Source organism: Saccopteryx leptura, chromosome 6 (assembly GCF_036850995.1).
Source record: "Saccopteryx leptura isolate mSacLep1 chromosome 6, mSacLep1_pri_phased_curated, whole genome shotgun sequence".
Lineage (NCBI taxonomy): Eukaryota > Metazoa > Chordata > Mammalia > Chiroptera > Emballonuridae > Saccopteryx > Saccopteryx leptura.
In genome coordinates, this window is record NC_089508.1 from 58,746,772 (window position 1) to 58,767,629 (window position 20,858).

The window sequence follows — 20,858 nt, forward strand, 5'->3', positions numbered from 1 at the left end:
TTTCTTTCTCTCTCTCTCTTCTCCTCCCGCAGCCAAGGCTCCATTGGAGCAAAGTTGGCCTAGGGGCTCAGTATGGCTCCATGGCCTCTGCCTCAGGCGCTAGAATGGCTCCAGCCAAAATAGTGCAGCTCCCCAGATGGGCAGAGCATCGCCCCCTGGTGGGCATTCTGGGTGGATCCCGGTCGGGCACATGGAGGAGTCTGTCTGACTTCAGGAACAAAAATGCTAGTATTCTTTAGTGCTAGAGCCCGGAGTATATATTTGGTCTTAGAAAAATCAGCCCTTTCTTAGATTATTTTGTGTTTTCTTGTCCGAGAGGATAATTCGAAAGGGTTTTTTCTCCATTTGTTTGTTTTCTCGTGATAACTAGGGTAAGTCAGGAAGGGGAAATTAGGGGTTAATTGCGGCTTTGTTTTTTATTTTTGCACCTGTTCAATGAAGGCTTGGAGCAAGATGTGCTCCCAGAAGCTTTCCTTTCTTCCCCGCATCTTCTTACTCATGTGCTAGGGTACCATTAGGTTCCTTTATCATAGAGTACCTAACACATGGACAAGATCTATGATCTGCTGAAAACATTTCTTAGAGAGGAATTTTTCTGGGTTGAAATAATATTTTGTGCTTATATAGTGATTTAGAGTTTAAAAGGTGCTTTTGCACATCATGTTGCTATTGTCAACTGGCATATGGTCAACGCTAGACTTCTGTCCAGGCCTTCTGATTTTAATTTTTTACTCAGGGACTAAGACCTAGAATTGCTTTCTTTCAGGCAGCCTCTTTCTTAAGAAACTCATTGTCGTTAGAGTTGAATGCATACTCGGTATTCTGTGATAAAACTATATCATTATTTACTTCTGCCAATCCCGTATTACTAGACGTTTGCTTTGCTTTAAGTGTGTTTCATCATTGTAAACAAAGTTCTAACGATCATTTAGAGTCCCTGAATTTTGATTCTCACATCTGTTCTCTCCTGACAACATGTCCTTTTTTTTTCCACTTACAGTTAATATGCAAGGTGTCTACATTAAGAGCCTTATGTGGACGACATACAGAAAAGCTAATGGCATTTAAAGCAATATATCCAGACATTGTGCGACTTCATTTTCCTCCGTTATACAAGGAATTGTTCACTTCAGAATTTGAGCCAGCAATGCAAATTGATGGGTAAATGTTATCACCTAAGCACTTCTAGAATGTCTGAAGTACAAACATGAAAAACAAAACAAAAAAAAATTAACTGAGACACTTTATATGGCCCTGCACAGACCTGGAGCGCCAACACACTGCACATCTTTTGGTGATCGGGGTCAGGCAAAGGAGGGGAAACAATGAAAACAAATAAAAGTTGAACTTGTTTTTCTCATGCATATGATTTCCATTATGCCTACAGATACGGACCCTTTTTCTGTCTCGACTTCTTGATCATTGACCTCTGTTTACAACAGAAGGAGGGTACTAAAGTTGGAGGATTTCCTTTTCTTGTAGCTCACTGCCCACAGACTTTCTGCAGAGTCATCAATCTGTTAGTGACAAGAGAGTCCAGCAATAATCGGTGACTGGCGTGCATAGCGGAGGTTGCGGCATTACTTTGCACAACTTGCTCTTTGTTTCATGAAGGAAGTTTTTGTGTTTTTTTTTTCACCGATTATTGCCAGTCAGCAAGATGGCACGAAAAGGGTCCCTAGCACTAGCAGCAACAATAGCATTATAATATATTACAGGGTAAATGGGCATGAAGACTATATATAGCTAAAAGAGATATTGTTTATATATTGTTTTAATTAATATAAAATGTAGTTACTGGTGTAGCTTTTCCTGTTGAATTGATAAGGCACTTTCATTTTGCACCTTTTTCTTTAAATTAAATGCTAGCGTGTTCACTGTCGTGTCGCATGTGCACCAGAAACACAAGTTTAACTGAGCAGGCTTGGAAGGTACGTCGGGAGGTATTTATGCTGCTGTTTACAAAATTACTTTTAAAAGACTGGCTGGTCATATCTAGAAATCACGATGTTGGATAATTTCTTTTCTTTTTTTTTTTTTTTTACATGTGAATTTGGAATTTGAAACGAAACTCTCCCTAAATTACGCTTTGTGTTTGGGTAAGCTTAAGGATAGATGTGTTTATGCTTCATACAAAATTGAATGATTGATTGGTGCTGTGGACTTATGCCATAATGCACATTATTTTTTAAAAAGCTTTTCAAAGTGCCACCTCAAAGAGGTGGGGGAAGGGAGGCTCATTTTATACAATTCAGTAGTTTAGAGAGACTCTGTCTCAACTTGGAATCTGAATGCTTTGCGAACAAATCAGTAACCAGAATGTTTTATTGGAATCTAGCTTTTATTATAAAAAGGACCCAAAGATTATGTGTGGAGCAAACGCGTACTCCCCATGTGAGGATGTGAAGCATTCACTTTGTGAATGTTTATGTTCTTGGTTTAATCTAGGAACCCTAAGAGTTTATCTCAGCGTGAACTATTTCTAGACCAGCTGCCTCTAGATGCTATAATTCTAGAATGTTGCTCTCCATATTTCATAGACCATGGATGGGAGGGTGAGAAAGGCATACTGTGTAGAACCAGTTTCTGTTATTTAAATATTTCGTATTTTAAGCCTTTAAAGTGAAGTCAGTGCTAGCTGCAAACATTTAGTTTTGTATTTATCGTCACTAGAAAACTGTGGACTATAATTTATTTCATCAAATATTTAGAAGATTGTTTGACTTTGGTGTTCAGGTGAGAAATAGTGAGTTGTTGTTGTTTTTAACTTCATGGGTTTTTAAAAATAATTCCCAGTGGGGGGAAAGGAGAAGGAACTGTTTGATATAAAATAAGTGGCCTTTGGGAATATAGGCATTTAGATGATGGATTTTAGTCCCACTTGGTATAAGAGTCAAACAAACTTCTATTCTGACATCAAAGACCATGTTTGTTCAGAAGAGGGAACATCTGCCCATAGTGTGAAGGTGGGAGTTTCCAAGCAGCCCTTTATACTGGAGAAAGTGTCTCCTTTACCACCAGGTCCCTCCTGAATCTTCGGTGGGAATCGTGGCTCCTGACATCATGCTGGATCACAGCACAGGCTTCCCAGAGCCCTTCACTCTGTTTTTAACTCCAGTAACTTCCTGACTTGTTTCCTGAGGGACTTGGAATAGGAGAAGGAATTATTTACAGAGAAGTATGTATGAAGCCTAAATAACATCTAAAGAAATTTTTTTTTTTGCAAAAATGTAGTTAGGGTTTAACCGTAAATAGAAGACAAGAGTATTATTTACTTAAATTTCTTACGAGCATATAAAACTTTATGAATGTTTATATAGAGAAGTTAACTATAAGCATATAGTATTTATATTTGGGCAGGAAGGGTTAAATCAAAATTTTAATTTAAATAAGCATAGTTCCTTTAAAGATCAATAGTATTTATACTCTGAAAAAAAGTACCAAGCTTAGTTCAGTTATTTATTTGTCCATGTTTTTCTTATTGTTTCTCCTTTGAGAGGAAATGGTATATTTTTATTTTGGTTTTATTTTTTATTTTATTTTTTTGTCATTCTGATTCACTAAATTTGGGGATGGTTTTATTAAAAGTATAGTAACTTCTTTTTAACCAAAGCTTTCTGAATATGACCAGCCTCAGGTGCTAGCGCATTAAAGAGCAACTAAACCGAAACAGTGTCCATTTATGAAATTATGAGAATTCACTGAACTTCTCTAAGGGTGAGAGAGAACATAATGTTGAACTTAGAAGAAATTTCTTTTCCCAAAAAGGATTTATCATATACCTGATGAAAAAAAAAATGATGCTCTAATCATAGTAATAGTCACACCGTGGTGACATTGCTTTTAGAGTAAACCAAGATACACTGACATGATGCTGTTACTAGGTCTTTCTGAAAGAAAAGCAGGGTGTGGACTTTAAGAGCAAAGTGCATCTATATTGTAGGAACAGAGTAGTTGAGGCGTGCTCAGTGAAATGAGGGAGCTGTTATTTGGATCAAAACTGGCGTCTGAAGTTAAGCAATAAATTCAGCTGAAAAAAAAAAACCAGGAAGTATAGGAAAGGATGTGAAAAACTTTGCATTTTTATTTTCTTCCTTATTATGGAAACACCTGTGTGATGATACAAACTATTTGGTGATACAGATGAATTATTCTTCATAGTTCTTATAAAGTTCCCTAAACTTAAATGTCCAATAGCCTTTTAAATATTGGAATCACATCATTGTCATCCCAGTTGCTATAAAGCCTTTCGTACAATGTTTTCCATTGGGTAAATGAGGTTTTTGTACAAAGCCTGAATACCTTCGGCTGCAATGGTGTCCAAATGGTTGCATTCTGTAGTGAAGAAACTGGCCTTGGTACAATAAAATCAAAAGTGCAGGTGAAAGTGATTTTTTTGGACAGTTTGCAAATTGTGTTGAAGCTATAGATTTTTTTTTAAGTGTTCAGCATCCTAATTTACGTTAAAGTTTGGATTTTTGAAAAAGTCTTCAGCATCCTAACTCACCCTTCCTAACTTAAGGAAAACATGGCTTAAGACACTGCTTCTCAGTTTGGTTGTTCTTTATAGTGTGGATACCCAGATGTCTGTGAGAATATAGGGGTGGGCTGAGGGTCAAGTGAGGAGGGAGTGCGAGCGTGCGTGGGTGTGGGTGTGAGTGTGTGTGTGGTCTTCACATATGATAGTGCGTGTGTCGAACCGCTTCTAGGCTACTAAGTGTCAATGGAAAAGAAAATGTATTCAAAATACTTAAATCAAAACTAGAAGATGGGGGAAAAAAAAGATTTATTCTATACAAAGCCTTGTCTGGACCACTTTAGAGAGACTTCTATTTTTTTAACCCTTCTATAAATATTTGATGGCACTTGAACTATTCCTGCAATAAAATGTGATTTGTGTAAAGAAAAAAAAAAGATTTTGTAATGTGAAACAAAGAAAGAAAGTAATGTAATTTTCTAAAAAAAAAATACAAACAAACAAACTTTGTATTATTTTCTTGATGGAATTTGTCTATCTGTCTTTGGAAAACTTTTTATTTCATTGAATGTGCCATAGTAGAAATCTGTGTTTTTTAGTTTTAGACTAAAGAATAGCTGTTTATGTTCCGACATTCCAAAATGCAAAACAACCTAGTAGAGTCTTTAATGAAAAGGTGTAAGTAGGATGTAAGCTTCTCTCATCGTTGCTTTTTTGCACATGTTCTTCATTCCTCTCTAGTGCAATATGTACATAGAGCACTTGCGGGTGTACCTTGATCCCTCAGGGAAAAATACATATTTGTACAGTTGTTGTTGTTTTTTTCCTTTTGTTTTGGCTAAGGAATGTCGACTGAATCACTTGTTATTGTTGAGGGGCAGCCAGATAATAATCCTAAAGCCACTGTTTCAAACATTGTTCCAATCTTGTGTCCTTCCAGTTCTATTGAGATACTAATAATAAAAAAAGTTATTTTCTGACAGTTCTTTGTGCTGATTGGTGAAAACAAACAAACAAAAAAGGGTAAATATGCACCTTATGATTGACTTACTGTGAATGACAATCCATCTTGGTATCAACAATAGAAGCCCTATCATTTTTGGAGTTGGGGTTTAGAGTCAGAAACAATGTGCTCAGGGATCTTCTAAAACTCTTCAAACAGGGTGGCCAGTACTACTGGGACAAATTGTGTTTTTTATCATTAATAATAATGATAATACTATCCCTCCAAGGCACAAGCGAACTGTGTAGAACTAACTGCATGTGTGTGTAAACTTCACTATCATCTCATCTTGTTGAATTCAAAACTTTTGTGTTCTTCAGTCCCGTGCGCTCAAAAGCATTGACTAACTTCCAGAGCTATAGAAAGTTATGCCAGTATGTTGAAAAGGTAAATTAATAGGTCATATACCAACAGAGAGCATCATTCAAGGTACAGTCCTGCATACTCCATTTACCATTCCTCAAATAATTAAAATACTCACGATAAATATATTTATAGCATTATATATTAAAAACTACTTCAAATTCCACATAATATGGATTAAAAAATGTTTAAACAAAATAAGATGAGGGCCCCGCCTATCAGTGGTATGAGGGGGGGTAAAAGAAAAACTTTTTTTTTTATGACAGAAAACAACTATTATTTTTAAATTTAAAAAAAAATCTTTTTATGTAACACAGTTCTTCTAGTTCCACATTTGTAGTTTTTAATCTGTTAAATTAATACAAGAGCTAACATTTAAAGACAAAACCCACCTGGTAACAACATGAGCCAGCCTTTAGTCACATGTTACATTTTTTGAAATACAGTTTTGTTCTCATAGTTCAGTGTATTGACTTCCATAGAGAGTCGGTGAACCTCAGTGTAATGGTTGGCTTTGATGCTTACATTTCACACTCTGAATACACATTCAGAAGAAGCTTCACATATTTTCTTACTACCACACAAGAGCATAATTTGGGAAAACTTCTCATGTCATTTAGATGAAAAAGAAGCCTTTACCTTGTTGTTTTTAATAATAAAAAGTATGGAGACAGGCACAAATTATCTCTCTCTTCTGTCTCTTTCTCTCTTTCATATATACATATACACACACATACAGATCCAGACTATTGATAGTTTTACATAATATAGCATTTGATAGCCATACAGATACAAACTATTGATAGTTTTACATATTATAGCATTTGACAGCCACTTCTAACTTATAAAGGGATGCCACAGCAGAACCCCACAAAAACAACTTTATACTATAGATCAGATTATGTGCCCAGGGGGGCAATTGCAGCAGTAAATCTTGATCTATTACTAATAGTCTATGATGCAGGTCTTCATTCTATCCCTAAACACTAGTATTATTAAAGAGATTCCAACAGATTTCATTAAAGAGACCTTCCTATGATTGTTTAGTCTTAAGAGATGAGAAGGCTAACAAGCAATGACTTGACAAAGCAATTGGTTTCACTTCTGGGTCTGTTTGCTTGTTTGTTAGTGTGAGATCAGTTTGTCAGGCTCTCAGAACAATTTAAAAAATAATCCAAAAGCTTGGTTTTATACCAAGGAGAACATTATATTGATAGATGGTTGGAGTGTGGGGATCTTCATGTTTAAATAGACCCTCAGAACTTAGAGTAATAAGCACAGTCATTCATTTATGTCAATATGTATAAAGAACCTGACCAGGCGGTGGTGCAGTAGATAGAGCATCGGACTGGGATGCGGAGGACCGAGGATCGAGACCCCAAGGTCACCAGCTTGAGCGCGGGCTCATCTGGTTTGAGCAAGGTTCACCAGCTTGAGCCCTAGGTCGCTGGCTCGAGCAAGGGGTCGCTCGGTCTGCTATAGCCTCCCCCCCCCCCATCAAGGCACATATGAGAAATCAATCAATGAACAACTAAGGAACCACAATGAAAAATTGATGTTTCTCATCTCTCTCCCTTCCTGTCTGTCTGTCCCTATCCTTCCCTCTCTCTAACTCTGTATCTACCACAAGAAAAAATATATATACATATGTATAAAGAACTGCAGTGTTAGGTGGTTTATTTGCAAACCGTTTTATTTACAAATGAATGACAGAATAGTCACTCCAAATAGAAACGTGTTTTCAACAGTGTAACATAAAACGGAGTCTTGTGTTAAGAAAGTGAAAATGAATATTTTAAATGGATGCCTAGAGAATTCATGTTTGCTGTTTACATTTAGTATGTTCACACATTAGCAGTCTCACATTTTCTTTTCATATTTCCTTTTAAGAACTAATGAAAGCTAGCTTGCTCTCAGCTTTGACATGCTGCACATGGCATTATGTTCTCTAAGAGCAACTACATTCTCTCCAGTGTTCATGTGTGATTCCTTTCTCGCTCGGCATTACTTCAATGTGGGACGAATAGTATTTCTAGGAACTTGGTCATCATTAAACAGATTGCATGTGTAAATGCAGGTAATTCTTGAGCATACAGTGAACGTGATTTCACACACCCACACACACACACAATTCGTATGTACTGTACACACCTTCCTGAATCCAAATTTCTCTTCTTATCCACAATGGTTTGAAATCTCATATAAAACAGTGGTAAACTTTTCAACATTAGGACATTAGCTGGCTGCTTCTTTAAATGTACCTGTATTGTCTGCCTGCTCCTTTTGTGGAGATGTGTTTTTGTATTGGATGTTTGGGCCAATGGGAGGCTTCAAGCTACAACATATTTTCCCAGTTTAAATATATTTAACATATGACAAACCCCAGACAAGGCTTTTAATATGTATAAAGAACTGCAGTGTTAGGTGGTTTATTTGCAAACCGTTTTCAATGTTGTCCATTTTTATGGCACCTTTAACAATATTCTTGTTTCCAAAGTACAAAAAAACTAGGTTAAATATCTAGCCATAACTGAATGTCAAGCAATAAAACAAATGACTTTTGTGCATAGACTTAAAAAATACAAATTTTAGACATCTGCATGTAAATGCAATCTCTTGTTTACTGCTTTCTTCAACTCGAGCAATTGATTCCTTATTTACTATTAACTTAAGAACTTGTAATGGCCTGTAAACATTTTCTCTCTTACTCTTCTTTCAAATTTACCTTCATCCTGCTTTTGAGTCATAATATTTAATGTTGTTCTGCACATCTCTATCCAGTTAACTTTTTGGCTTTCATTCTGTATAGATAGGAAAATGTTATATTATAAACAGCCTACTCAGTGCAAATATTTATCTGTTTATCAAATCCACAATATGCTGTATAATACTGGTTTTACTATATAATCTATTTTAGACATAGCTGTTTAGAACTAGAGTGTGCTATTTTTGTGTTTTTCTGATGTGTGGTGCTAGATAAGTTACTTTTGTGAACAAAAAAAGAACCCTTTTATTCCTAGACAATACCACCTTTGGGTCTTGTTAATTTCACTGAGCATAACTATATATTTGTATATATATACATATATATATATATATCTACCTGTGCCCAACTGGCAGCTGTATCAGAGTGCTGGATTTGGGACATGCTTTTCTCTTTAAATACATAATATCATTATATAAATTATTCTAGAGTGTATTTAATTAGGATGAAATTACTTCCTTAGTATGGATATTTGACATCTAGAGGGTGAATTTGTTTATAAATATGGATATATGAAAACTTACTAGCATTTACTTTATGTTTGCTACTTGGCTTTATACCATTATCTCCTGAGCTGAAAAGTAATTTGCCAGGCCTTCAAGAACCTAAGGAAACACTCTAGTTTAATGGAGTAATACTTTTTTTCTTACTAAGGAATTGTACTATTGACACCTGACAGGGTTGTGTACTTAGCTCCTATTATAGATAATAGGCATTTATATAAAATATCCTTGGTGGCTTGATGGCAGAATAAACCTTTCCCCTTTTACCTGAGCCATGAGAAGTATGAAAACATCCACTGTCATGGCAGAACATGGGCCATAAAGAAAATTGGACAAAGGATGTTCTGTTTTAATACGACCTCAACCAGTTCCATGAACTGAGTGAAGGACCTTCCTTTTCAAAGTAATTTAATAATGAGTTTAAACTCTTTCACCTATTTTCCCAAGAGCTATTGGCATTGTTAAAAATCAAAGTATATCAAATATCTAACTAAGGATGTAGTTAACCTTATTAAATATTGATTAGAATTGTTCTGTAATATTACTGAATTTGTAAGATCTTTAGCAAAGATTTTTGAGCAATTTATAAATATAGAGCAAATGTTTCTGTTTACTGCACTTTTGTAATTGAAGGTGATAAATTCTCAAGCCATGGTATTGGCTTCCATGCACTGCATATTTACCCACAATTTAGACATTTTTCCATATTTATGGAAGAGTTGCTCTTACCTTAATTATAAATGCAATTATGTGGTTAATGAAAGCTAATGCTAATAGTTAACCTTTTAAAGTGAGTTGGCTACAATTTAGGGAGAAATCTCTTTTAATACAAATCATGTCATTCCTTATTGCTTTGCTTAGAAAGAGATGGAAACATTTTTTTAAATACCATTCAGTATCCTAAGCTTCCTGAAGATAGAGATTGTATTTCTTTGTGTCCGCACAATGGCCAGCACATGTCAGCATTTGATCATTGTTAAATGACAACAAGTGTGTCCCCATTCAAACTCTTTTTTTCTGGGTTGTTACAGTAAATTTATAAAGTATGCCAAGCCTTATGGTTAACACGTTCTTCTACAACCAAGTATTAAACCTACACTTAAAAAGACCACATGAAATGCTGATTCTAATTGTGTGCAAGTCTTGAGGATTAAGCACACAAATTTCACAAAACTCTGTGAGTAACAAACTCAGCCTTCTGTAAATATACATGCAAGTTTGGAAACAGTAATACTGTACCTATAAATATATCTGTCTGTTTTGTGTACAGTATGTAAAAACTCCTTTTCTGCCACACTAAAAATGCAAGCCATTTATGGGTATCCTAAAATTAGTATTGTACTAAAACTTTGCTAATGATCTTTATTAGAGGATAATCCAACTTTTCACATACATTGGGTTTTCTTTTCAATTCACTCTTACAGTAGTCTGCTTATTTTCAGCTGTTTGTTATTTCATTGTGTCCTGAATTTAAAAAAAATATTTTGATTCATTTTGTAAATACAAGCTGTAAAAAAAGAGAGATTTAATGTTGTCTTTTAAATACTCCGATTTTCATTCTAATATGAATGTTGTTATATTGTACTTAGAAACCGTACCTTTAATATTACATTACCTTTATTAAAAGTGCATTGAACACATCAATTTTAGATGTGCTTTATGTACTGTTATCCTATAATAAAACTTCAGCTTCTAATGGAACACTTGCCTTGTTTTTCTTCTTCTTCTTCTTCTTTATTTTATTTTTTGCTTATTGAGCTGCATTATACATAGTTTTCTAGCTTACATCTTGTCTCCAGAGAACAGTCTAGTGGAACCTTGCTACTTAAACTGGTCTACAGCCTAGTAGCACTGGCATCGCCTTATTAGAAGTCAAGCACTACCCCAGAACTACTCATTGGAATCTGCTTTTTTATAAGAGCCCCAGGTGGCTAGTTTGCAAACTAAAGTATGAGAAGCACTGATCTCTATAGTACCCCAAAAAATAGTTCATTTTCATTTTGCAGAGAGAAAAAAAAAACGTGTACAAGGATCAAAGTACCCTTTTGATTAGAGAAGGCAAAGAAAAGTTTTAACTTGTGAGCTAACATCTATTGATGGACAGGCTTCTGAGGCTACTTCCTATCTAAAAGGCGAAAGGTGCCATGACTGGTTAGCGATACCTTCTCTGAGTGTAGGCAAGGAGAATGCGCACCATCATTTGTCATCTTTGCTTTAGAAATCTTTAAAATGTAACATCAGAAATGCTGCCGAAGACATTAATAATGCCACCTGACTTCACCTGGGCCAGCATTGCCGCCTGCCAGCCCCTCTCCTCCTTGACTAGATTATATAGGGACTGAAGCAATAAATTTAACACCAGCTAAGTATCACACTCTTATAACAATGCAAAAACCTCACCATAAATTATTTTTAAAGTAGTGCCAAGGACATTCAAATTATAAAATATTCTGAAGTCAGAAGAAAGGCAGCCAAGTCTGCATTTTCCTACACACACGCACACACGCACACACACTCACTACAATACCTAAGTGTCTCTTGCATTCAGTAAAATAAATATTCAAATTGATCTCCAAAATTGCTGCATGTAACAAACAGTCCCTAATCCTGCTTTTATGTTCAACTTCCTTGGAGAAGAGGAAGAATGACATTATGCATGTGACATATTTGCAGACTGTCAAATTCCATATAATTATATTCATCACTTTCCAGGATTTTGGGAAATTGGGAGTTAATGGAAATAATAGTTCAAAATATGAAATCTGTCGCCTCTAGGCCTTTGGCCAAGCTTCTTATGATTAAAAAAACAAACAAAAAACCCACAAAAAAACAATGGTTTACACTCACCTCTTCATCATGGATTAGATGGCTCCACTTCAAGAAGGGTACTTAAACAGAAGTACAAGACAGACTTCTTCTCACTGTGATGTTTATAATGAGCTCATGGGAGAATTAGATAAAGAAAACAAATGTCAGTTTATTATTAAACTCTTAAAGATAAGCCAAAGAAATGATCATAGGCTAGTTATTAAGGCCGGACCACACATGCCTTAGTTGCTACTGTTACTTCTAAGCTTTGTTTCATGTGGCAAGGTCATTCTAGCCCCTCAGAATTAAACTTTTATGTGACTTTGGGTCCAATGGACTGGTGCAAAGCAGTTCAGCTTCTCATACCAGGTCTACAAAAAGATAGAGCCCTGCTCATGTGCTGAAGAGGCTAATTGGTGATGTGCTGAGATGCAGATGATCTTGCACATTTCTCTGTCTTGGTTTGATCCGCAAGAAGAAATATACACCTAGTAACAGAATACTGTAACTTCACTTAGGTGCTTGCAGTTTGAAGCATTCTTTTTGAAATTTTGGTCTGATGAAACATTTTACAAAATAAGTACCTACTATTCAATATGGTGGCTCATTCAGCTTCTGGGTTTGTTTGTTTCTCAACAGAACTGGAAAATCAAATCTTCCACATAAAATTCTAAAGAATACAAGAGTACAATCACTTTGGAAAACAGTTTGGCTGTGTCTTAAAAAGTTACGCATAAGTTTACTATACAACCCAACAATTCCACTCCTAGGTATCTACCCAAGAGAAATGAAAACAAAGTTCACCAAGACCTGTACACAAATGTTTACAGCAACATTACTCATAATCGCTAAAAAGTAGGAACTACCTAATGTCCACCTACTGTTAAACGGGTTAACAAAAGGAGGCGTATCCATAAATGGGCTACCATTCAGCTACAAAACAACCACTAATACCTGCTACAACATGGATGATCCTTAAAAATATTCTAAGAAAGAGAATCCAAATGCAAAAGACTACATATTCTTTTTTGTTTGTTTGTTTTGTTTTGTATTGTATTTTTCTGAAGTTGGAAATGGGGAGACAATCAGACAGACTTCACATGCGCCCGGCCGGGATCCACCCGGCACGCCCACCAGGGGGCGATGCTCTACCCATCTGGGGCGTCGCTCTGTTGCAACCAGAGCCATTCTAGCACCTGAGGCAGAGGCCACAGAGCCATCCTCAGCGCCCGGGCCAACTTTGCTCCAATGGAGCCTTGGCTGAGGGAGGGGAAGAGAGAGACAGAGAGGAAGGAGAGGGGGGGGGTGGAGAAGCAGATGGGCGCTTCTCCTGTGTGCCCTGGCCGGGAATCGAATCCGGGACTCCTGCACGCCAGGCCGATGCTCTACCACTGAGCCAACCAGCCAGGGCCAAAAAACTACATATTCTTATTTGTTTTACATGAAATGTTCAGAAAAGCAAATCCTTAGAGATAGAAGAGAAGAGTTTGCCTGGGGTTGATGGGGAAAGAAGGACTGACTGCAAAAAGGCACAAATTCCAGGGTAATGGAAATGTTCTAAACTTGGTAATGGTGATGGCTACAAAACTCTCTACACCTACTAAAAATCAATGAATAGTACAAGTAAAATGAGTGAATTTTACTGTAGATAAATTATACCTCAATAAAGCTGTTTCACTCTCTCTCTCTCTTTTTCACAAACACACACACCCTGGTTTTCTCATCCCCAGAGAATAAAGCCCAAAAGCACAAATTCTCTAGCATGGCACAAAGACCTTCTCTAGCCCTTCTCCTCCAAAGACCTTCATCCTCCCACTCCCCACACACAGTAAGGCAGCTTCTCCCCTTCCCCAGAACATGCTGTTTCACACTTCCATGATTTTTCATACCTGAAATGTACAGTCCCTTCTCTACCTGGTGAAGTCTTATTCATCCTTCAAGACCCAATGTAAATCAAACTTCTCTAAAATAGTCTCTCAAGTGTCTCAGTCGAAATGAGTTCCTTTCTTGTTGTGTTCCCATAGAATCTTACATGTGTGTATATCATATCTTATCTGTATTATAAAACCTTTGTTTTCAGTGCCACCTCCACTATGTTGTGGGTTTTAGGGGGTGCAGAAAAAGTATATACTAATAGCTACTATTTGTTAAACATACTCTTTGCATATTACTTTTTTGCATATTTACCTTTTTTTTCTTAAGTGAGAAGCAGGAATGCAAACAGACAGACTCCCACATGCGCCTCAGCTGGAATCCTACTAGCAAGCTCCCCTATCTGGCATTGCTCTGCCCATCTGGGGCATTACTCCATTACTCAGCAACTGAGATATTTTAACGCCTGAGGTGAGGCCATGGAACCATCCTCAGTGCCTGGGGCCAATTTGCTTGAACTATTCGAGCCATGACTGTGGGAGGAGAGAGAGAGAAAGAGAGAGAGAGAGAGAAGAAGAGAGAGAGGGGTGGAGAAACAGATGGTTGCTTCTCCTGTATGCCCTGACTGGCTATTGAACCTGGGACTTCCACACACCGGGCCCATGTTCTGCCACTGAGCCAACTGGCCAGGACCTTACATTTTACTTCTAATCCTCTCTACGATCATGTTGGTGAGCTATTACTACCTCCTCTACTTGGACTCAAAGAGGAGACACAGCATGTCTAGGATCACGCTGGCAGTGGCAGAAAATTGAGATCAAACCCATATATGCTGGACTTCAAAATCCATGTTATTTTCACTAAATTGCTTCTGGTTTACAAAGCAGAGAATAAAGAAAAAAAAAAGTGTATATATTTAATATATTGTAATGGCAAAGTCATGAGACCTGATTTTTAGTACCAGCCGTATTACCGATCATGCAATATTGGAAAAGTCACTTGACAATCTAGGTCTCAGTTTCCTTATCAGGAAAACAAGAAGATTAGACCAGATAATCTCCCAAGTTCCTTCTGGTTCTAAAAATTCTGAATCTGTGTGCTATCTTGCAACCACTGGAACTCAAGATACACCAGACCAGGGCAGCCTGCTTGATGATAATCTGATATCTCAATGCAGGCGGTATCTGGTGATGCTCCCATAGCACAGTACCATGGGTTGGGGCATTCCAGCAGCATAAGTGCTTAAACAATTCTGGAGCAGTACTTGAGCAGTTGCTGAAGACTAGCTCAGGACTCCCAACTCTGACTGCATGCTTTGTGAGATGGTACCCAACACATTCACTTCTACATTGCCTTGATGTCCATCTGCATCCTAGCACAAGTCATCACTGTCAGTCACCTAATAGGAAATGTTACCTGCACAGCGCCAGGCTTGCACCGGTTGATTTGCAAACTTTCACGAGCTCTGTCTCCTAACCAGCCTCTTCCCTACAACTCATACAATACTTTGCCAGATAAACTTTCCTGAAACATAGAGAGAGGATCTGATTGTATCATTTCTCTGCTTATAAACTCGCCTCTCGTCCCAGGGTTCTATTTCTTTCTTTTTTTTTTTTTTTTTTCTGAAGCTGGAAACGGGGAGAGACAGTCAGACAGACTCCCGCATGCGCCCGACCGGGATCCACCCGGCACGCCCACCAGGGGCGACGCTCTGCCCACCAGGGGGCGATGCTCTGCCCCTCTGGGGCGTCGCTCTGCCACGACCAGAGCCACTCTAATGCCTGGGGCAGAGGCCAAGGAGCCATCCCCAGCGCCCGGGCCATCTTTGCTCCAATGGAGCCTTGGCTGCGGGAGGGGAAGAGAGAGACAGAGAGGAAGGAGGGGGGGGGGGGTGGAGAAGCAAATGGGCGCTTCTCCTATGTGCCCTGGCCGGGAATTGAACCCGGGTCCCCAGGGTTCTATTTCTTATACAACAGAGTTGAAATCTGTAGTCTGGTTTATAAACTCTTCTATGGTCTGGTCCCAACCTATTATTTCCAAACCCTTTTCTACTACTCTTCATAAACCTTGCATTCCAGGCAAAATAAACTAAGAGTCCTTATATTCAAAGGAGATTTTTTAACATAATTTTTATGTTAACATAGTTTAAATATCATAAATCGTTCTACAATTTAGAACATGCTTTCCTGATAAGACACAGACTCTGTCCACGCAATTCAATTATTAACTCCTTGTGCTGGTCTCTGTCTAGAATGCCCTTTCCCATCATCTTCATACTTCCGGTTCTTCAAATGAGCTCACATGTCAAGTGCCCAATGTGGAACTGACATACAAGTACTCAATACATTTCTTAGGTATGCAAAGCTGCTTCCTGTCCCTCTCCCTAGTCACTTCTCTTCCTCTCTGTACTCACAGAATCTTTCCTATTAACTTCCTTACATAGCATATCACTTTCTATTTTGTTTTATAATTATTTAACGTGAATGCCTTGTATCTCAACGATCAAAAGCTCTTGGAAAAACCGGTATTTAGTCTTAGTCCTATATGTACCCAGCACCAAGCACAAATTGGAAGTGCTCAATAAATCTTTCCTTAGATGAGAAAAAAACACCAGTGTGAGAACCAGAGAGGCCGCGGGTGGAAACTGACATCTAAAACCGGGATGAGGATGGAGTGGAGGAGCTACTATGTGCCAGGGACTGTGTTGAGCACAGTTCATCCCTTATTCTATTTAATCCTTTGAAAAACCCAACTAAGGGATTTCATTTTACCGATGAGGTGTTAGGGTTAGGGAGGTTAAAACAGTGGGCTAAGGTCACGAGATGAGTCTGTTGGGGTCTTTCCAGAACTGTACTTGTCACCGATCCTCCCAATTTGTCATCCTCCTCAAGGTAGAGACTTTTCGGGACCACAGACGGTCCCCCCACCCCTGCACCGAGCAAGCGCCGGTCGCAGCTTCGGGCAGAAATACTCGAGGGTGGGGGTCCGAGTGCGGCCCTTTCGACTTGCGCGGGCCCCGCCCACTACGTGGCTGGTGACGTCACCACGCTGTGCCGAGACGGCGCACCCACGTCTTTTAAATACTGGCTTCCCAAGGCACGCGTGACAGTGTATGGAGTGGGGACGGGCCCTGGGCCGAGCCACCGCGGACTGCGAGGTGGGCGGAAAGGCTGCTTTGCGGCGGAGACGCGGGAGGAAGGGCGCCGTCCTGCAGGGGGGCGCGCTCTGCAAGGGCTGGAAGAGGGAACATGGCGGCCGGGGCAGGCTGCTCGGCTTCTTGTTCTGGCGCGGCCCCTAACCCCGACCCCCGTCTTAGGTCTTCCCCTTACCTGGAACCTGGTTTCCCTTCTCCTTTAGTCCCCTTTCCCTCATTGCTTTTGCCCTCACTGACTCCTACCCCACAGTGAGTCGAAGTGTGAGAAGCGGGTTAAGTGGGAGATAGGCCTGCCCGGTGCCCAGGGACCACCGACTCCTCAATGTGTAAGTTTCCCCTCTACACCGTATCCACCTAGGGTGACAGGAGAAGCACCCAGCCTGGAGTGGCCAAGCCCGATGTGTCGTCCTGCTCATTCTTATGAGGTACCCTGTGTAATGTCACTTGAGTTGCCTGGACTTCATTCTCCTCAAAAGCGAGGTTCTCTTTGGAAGAGTTATGATATCCAGGAAGCTCTTGGCCTTGCTGAATCGGCCCTGTAACAGAGTGTGATTGGGAAACCCGAAGCGAGATTGATTTTGGCAATTAGGGGTCGGAGGAGAGCTAGGACAGACAGCTCCATGCTGTAAAGCGATGCGGTGTGTATAGGCCATGAGAACACCATTCTGTTGGGCGCATATTTTCGCAGTGATTGATCTCAGAGTGACATTCCCGGAGGAAGTTAAGTGAGAAGGGTTTTACCCTACACTATCGTTGCTGTTCTACCACAGAGAAACTTGGGAACCCTCATCTGTCTGCTGTATTGTGTTAGATGTCCTGTCCGTGTTAGGGTGGGTGTTAGGAACCGGTTCTTTAATCACAGGAGTTAACAGCACCTCGCCCACACCCAGTCACCTGTTTTTAATGTTGATCTTTTGTTTTTCCTCAGGTGAGTGTTGATTCTGGAGAAGTCCTGCCTCTGCTCGAGCCTGCACAACCAGGTAGCGGCATTGTGAGCTGGAGTGAAGAAGTCTAGAGTATGAGCTCCATCGTGGCCATGAGTGAACCAGGGCTCAGTTGGTGAGTTACATCTGTTTGTAATCAAGGGAAGGAAAGTGAGACTGGGTTGGATTAGGAAAGGAGCATTTCTGACCTGGAGAGATTTAAAGGAAACAAAAAAACCCCCAGAAATTTAGTGGCTCAGAGTTTACCCCATTCTTATCGTCACACACTGAGCATTTTTGAGTTACTGCTGACTGCACTTCCTCTCCTAAAGTGACAGCACTCAGATTGCTGCTAGGTATAATTCCACCATGTATTTATCCTTGGTCTCTTGGTGAAGGAAAGATGCTGGAATTTTCTGGTGTCCAAGAAGCTTGCCCACTTCTGTACAACTAGTAAAAAAACTTCTTGCCCTTTAAGAATAGACAAGCTTAAAAAAAAAAAAAAAAAAAAAAGAATAGACAAGCTTTTTTTTGTTGTTGTTATGTTGGAATGTGTATCAAGTAATCATGTAAATGCATAGACTGTTTTAGAAGTGTATGAGAACCTTACAAGTAAAGGACCCGGTTAAGTAACCTGAGTGGCTTTGTAGAGATCTCGCCACTCCATGACCAGCTTTAGATTAATTTAACACACAATTACCCAGCATCTAAAATTGGCTAGCCAAGGAGAATACAACATTTACAAGAGATTATAAAGATAAGTAAAATAGTACCAGATTCAAAGAAGATTCAGTCAGTATATGCTCAATCAGTATTTGTTTATTGCAGACAGTGCTCCTTTCCCCCAAGGAGCTCCAATCCCTGAGGGCCATATATGGTATGCAAAAACCTTAAAATGTAACCAGATGGCACAAGTACAGTATCATAATAAGTAATAAGAACTAGACTGATACATAGCAAGTAAAACATTCTGATTTTTCTCATTTATACTTTAATCATAGTTTTTTGGATATATACCTTTAAAAAACAATAAGGAATGAGTATGGAGCAACTATACTAGAATTTCCCATTTTGAGAACGGGCCAACCAGAAGTTGCAATTTAATTAGAGGTACACACATTTATTCTCCATGCCATAAAGTATGTGTTCAGATGCAGCACAGACGCTCTAATATACCACTGACAGTGTGAAACCAAAAGTACTTTAGAACAGTGGTCCCCAACCTTTTTTGGGCCACGGACCAGTTTAATGTCAGAAAATATTTTCACGGACCGGCCTTTAGGGTGGGACGGATAAATGCACAAAATAAAATTATGCGTCTGGCGTAAAAACTGTGGTATTTTTAAATATAATTGTCGAATTTACGAGACAAGCGTCAAGAGTGAGTCTTAGACGGATGTAACAGAGGGAATCTGGTCATTTTTAAAAATAAAACATCGTTCAGACTTAAATATAAATAAAACAGAAATAATGTAAGTTATTTATTCTTTCTCTGCGGACCGGTACCAAATGGCCCACGGACTGGTACGGGTGCGTGGCCCAGGGTTTGGGGACCACTGCTCTAGAGCCCTTGCACAGTATTGTAGCCCTTGAACTATTCCACAGAATCCTACTAATCTCTGTCCCTTCAGATTACTATGTCTCAGTGTTTTTCATTTTTTAATTTCTTCTTTCAGCCAGCATTTACTGGATGCTTACTATATAGAAAGCATTAACTCTCTATGTTTTGAAAAATCATATATGACTTTAGAATGATTTTAGTGGAGACACACCATTTATAACATTTGCCAAATTAATAAAAATAGGATATGCAGCCTTTGTATTATCTTGTAGACTGACATAATAGTGCATGAAACAAAAATAAATTGAGAAGCATTTGCTGTTAGTAACCAAACATATGTTATGGCCAGATCCAGAGGTAAGCCCTGCGCCTGACAGACCTTTTATTGTACTTCAATCTGTTCTATCTTTAACCTGCTAGTGTCTATGACATTTATTTAATTGGATACTAAAGGAAAAGCAAGGCTGATTATTGAAACAGGAGAATTTCAGAGTGGGCCTAGGCTAAAAGCTATCTAAGGAGGAAAACATCTAAACTCATACATCTGGCACCCGAAGTTAAAATTATTAAGAGGTGACTGTGTAGGAAAGGCGGTGTAGAGGTCATGTAGTTATAAATTAACAGTTGTACCATTATGCTGCTTGCTTTAGCATGAGATTTTGAATTGTCAAATGCAAGTAAATTACTTTGTTTCACAGGGACATCCCCGCAAAAAATGGACTTAAGACATTTTTCTCTCGAGAAAATTATAAAGATCATTCCATGGCTCCAAGTTTAAAAGAACTGTGTATTTTATCTAACAGGTAATATGTTTATTTATTTGGTTGTTTATTTCTATATTTGGTTGTTACTTTTATGATAATTGAAGTTTTATATTTATATCCACTATTAAACATTCATAAAATGTATGAATTAAAAATTCATACATTTAAAAATTCATTAAACATTTATAAAATTGTAAAAATCAGAAAACAGAAGATGACCCAGTACCCAAAGATGACCACTCTTTGGTGTCTATCTTTTCAGACCTTTCTCCATACATGAACAGATGGGTGTATGTTCAAACAAAAATAGAATCATATTATAAATACTATAAAACTTTTATAATTTGTTTTTATCATTTAAAATAATATTTCCTATATCTTTCTATGACCCTGCATATAGCTGTCTTTTTAATGGTTGCATATTACTTCACTATATAAATGTACTTTTTAATTCATTTTACTAGTCTTTACTGTAGAATTTTGTATTCCTCTTTAATTATAAACAATAATTGATGAACTTTTTGTAATTATTTCTGAGATAAATTCATATAATTGAATTATTTAGTTAGATGGTATATGCAGTCTATATTTTAATAGTTACTGCCTAATTACCAGGGATTTTTTTTTTCCCCTTTCTGGTATGAAAATGCACATTAAGTGATAATT

The 20,858-nt window shown here is 38.4% G+C and overlaps 2 protein-coding genes across 5 annotated transcripts in view; both read left to right on the forward strand.

Moving 5' to 3' along the window:
• Nucleotides 1-4,044, forward strand: part of RORA (RAR related orphan receptor A) — a 773,250-nt gene extending 769,206 nt beyond the window's left edge. For both annotated transcript variants that reach the window (XM_066343789.1, XM_066343790.1), the window contains one exon: nt 1,001-4,044. In XM_066343789.1, coding sequence (XP_066199886.1) covers nt 1,001-1,165 — 165 coding nt within the window. In that variant the 3' untranslated portion in view covers nt 1,166-4,044. The remainder of the gene's footprint in view (nt 1-1,000) is intronic.
• Nucleotides 4,045-16,828: 12,784 nt separating this feature from the next.
• The window catches only part of ICE2 (interactor of little elongation complex ELL subunit 2), a 63,686-nt gene continuing 59,656 nt past the window's right edge, over nt 16,829-20,858 (forward strand). The window contains exons 1-3 of one of the 3 annotated variants that reach the window (XM_066388198.1): nt 16,829-16,900; nt 17,873-18,003; nt 20,127-20,231. In XM_066388198.1, the coding sequence (XP_066244295.1) occupies nt 17,963-18,003; nt 20,127-20,231 (146 nt within the window). In that variant the 5' untranslated portion in view covers nt 16,829-16,900; nt 17,873-17,962. Of the gene's footprint in view, nt 16,948-17,872; nt 18,004-20,126; nt 20,232-20,858 lie in introns of those variants that run through there. The other 2 variants (XM_066388197.1, XM_066388199.1) reach the window with 2 other exon arrangements.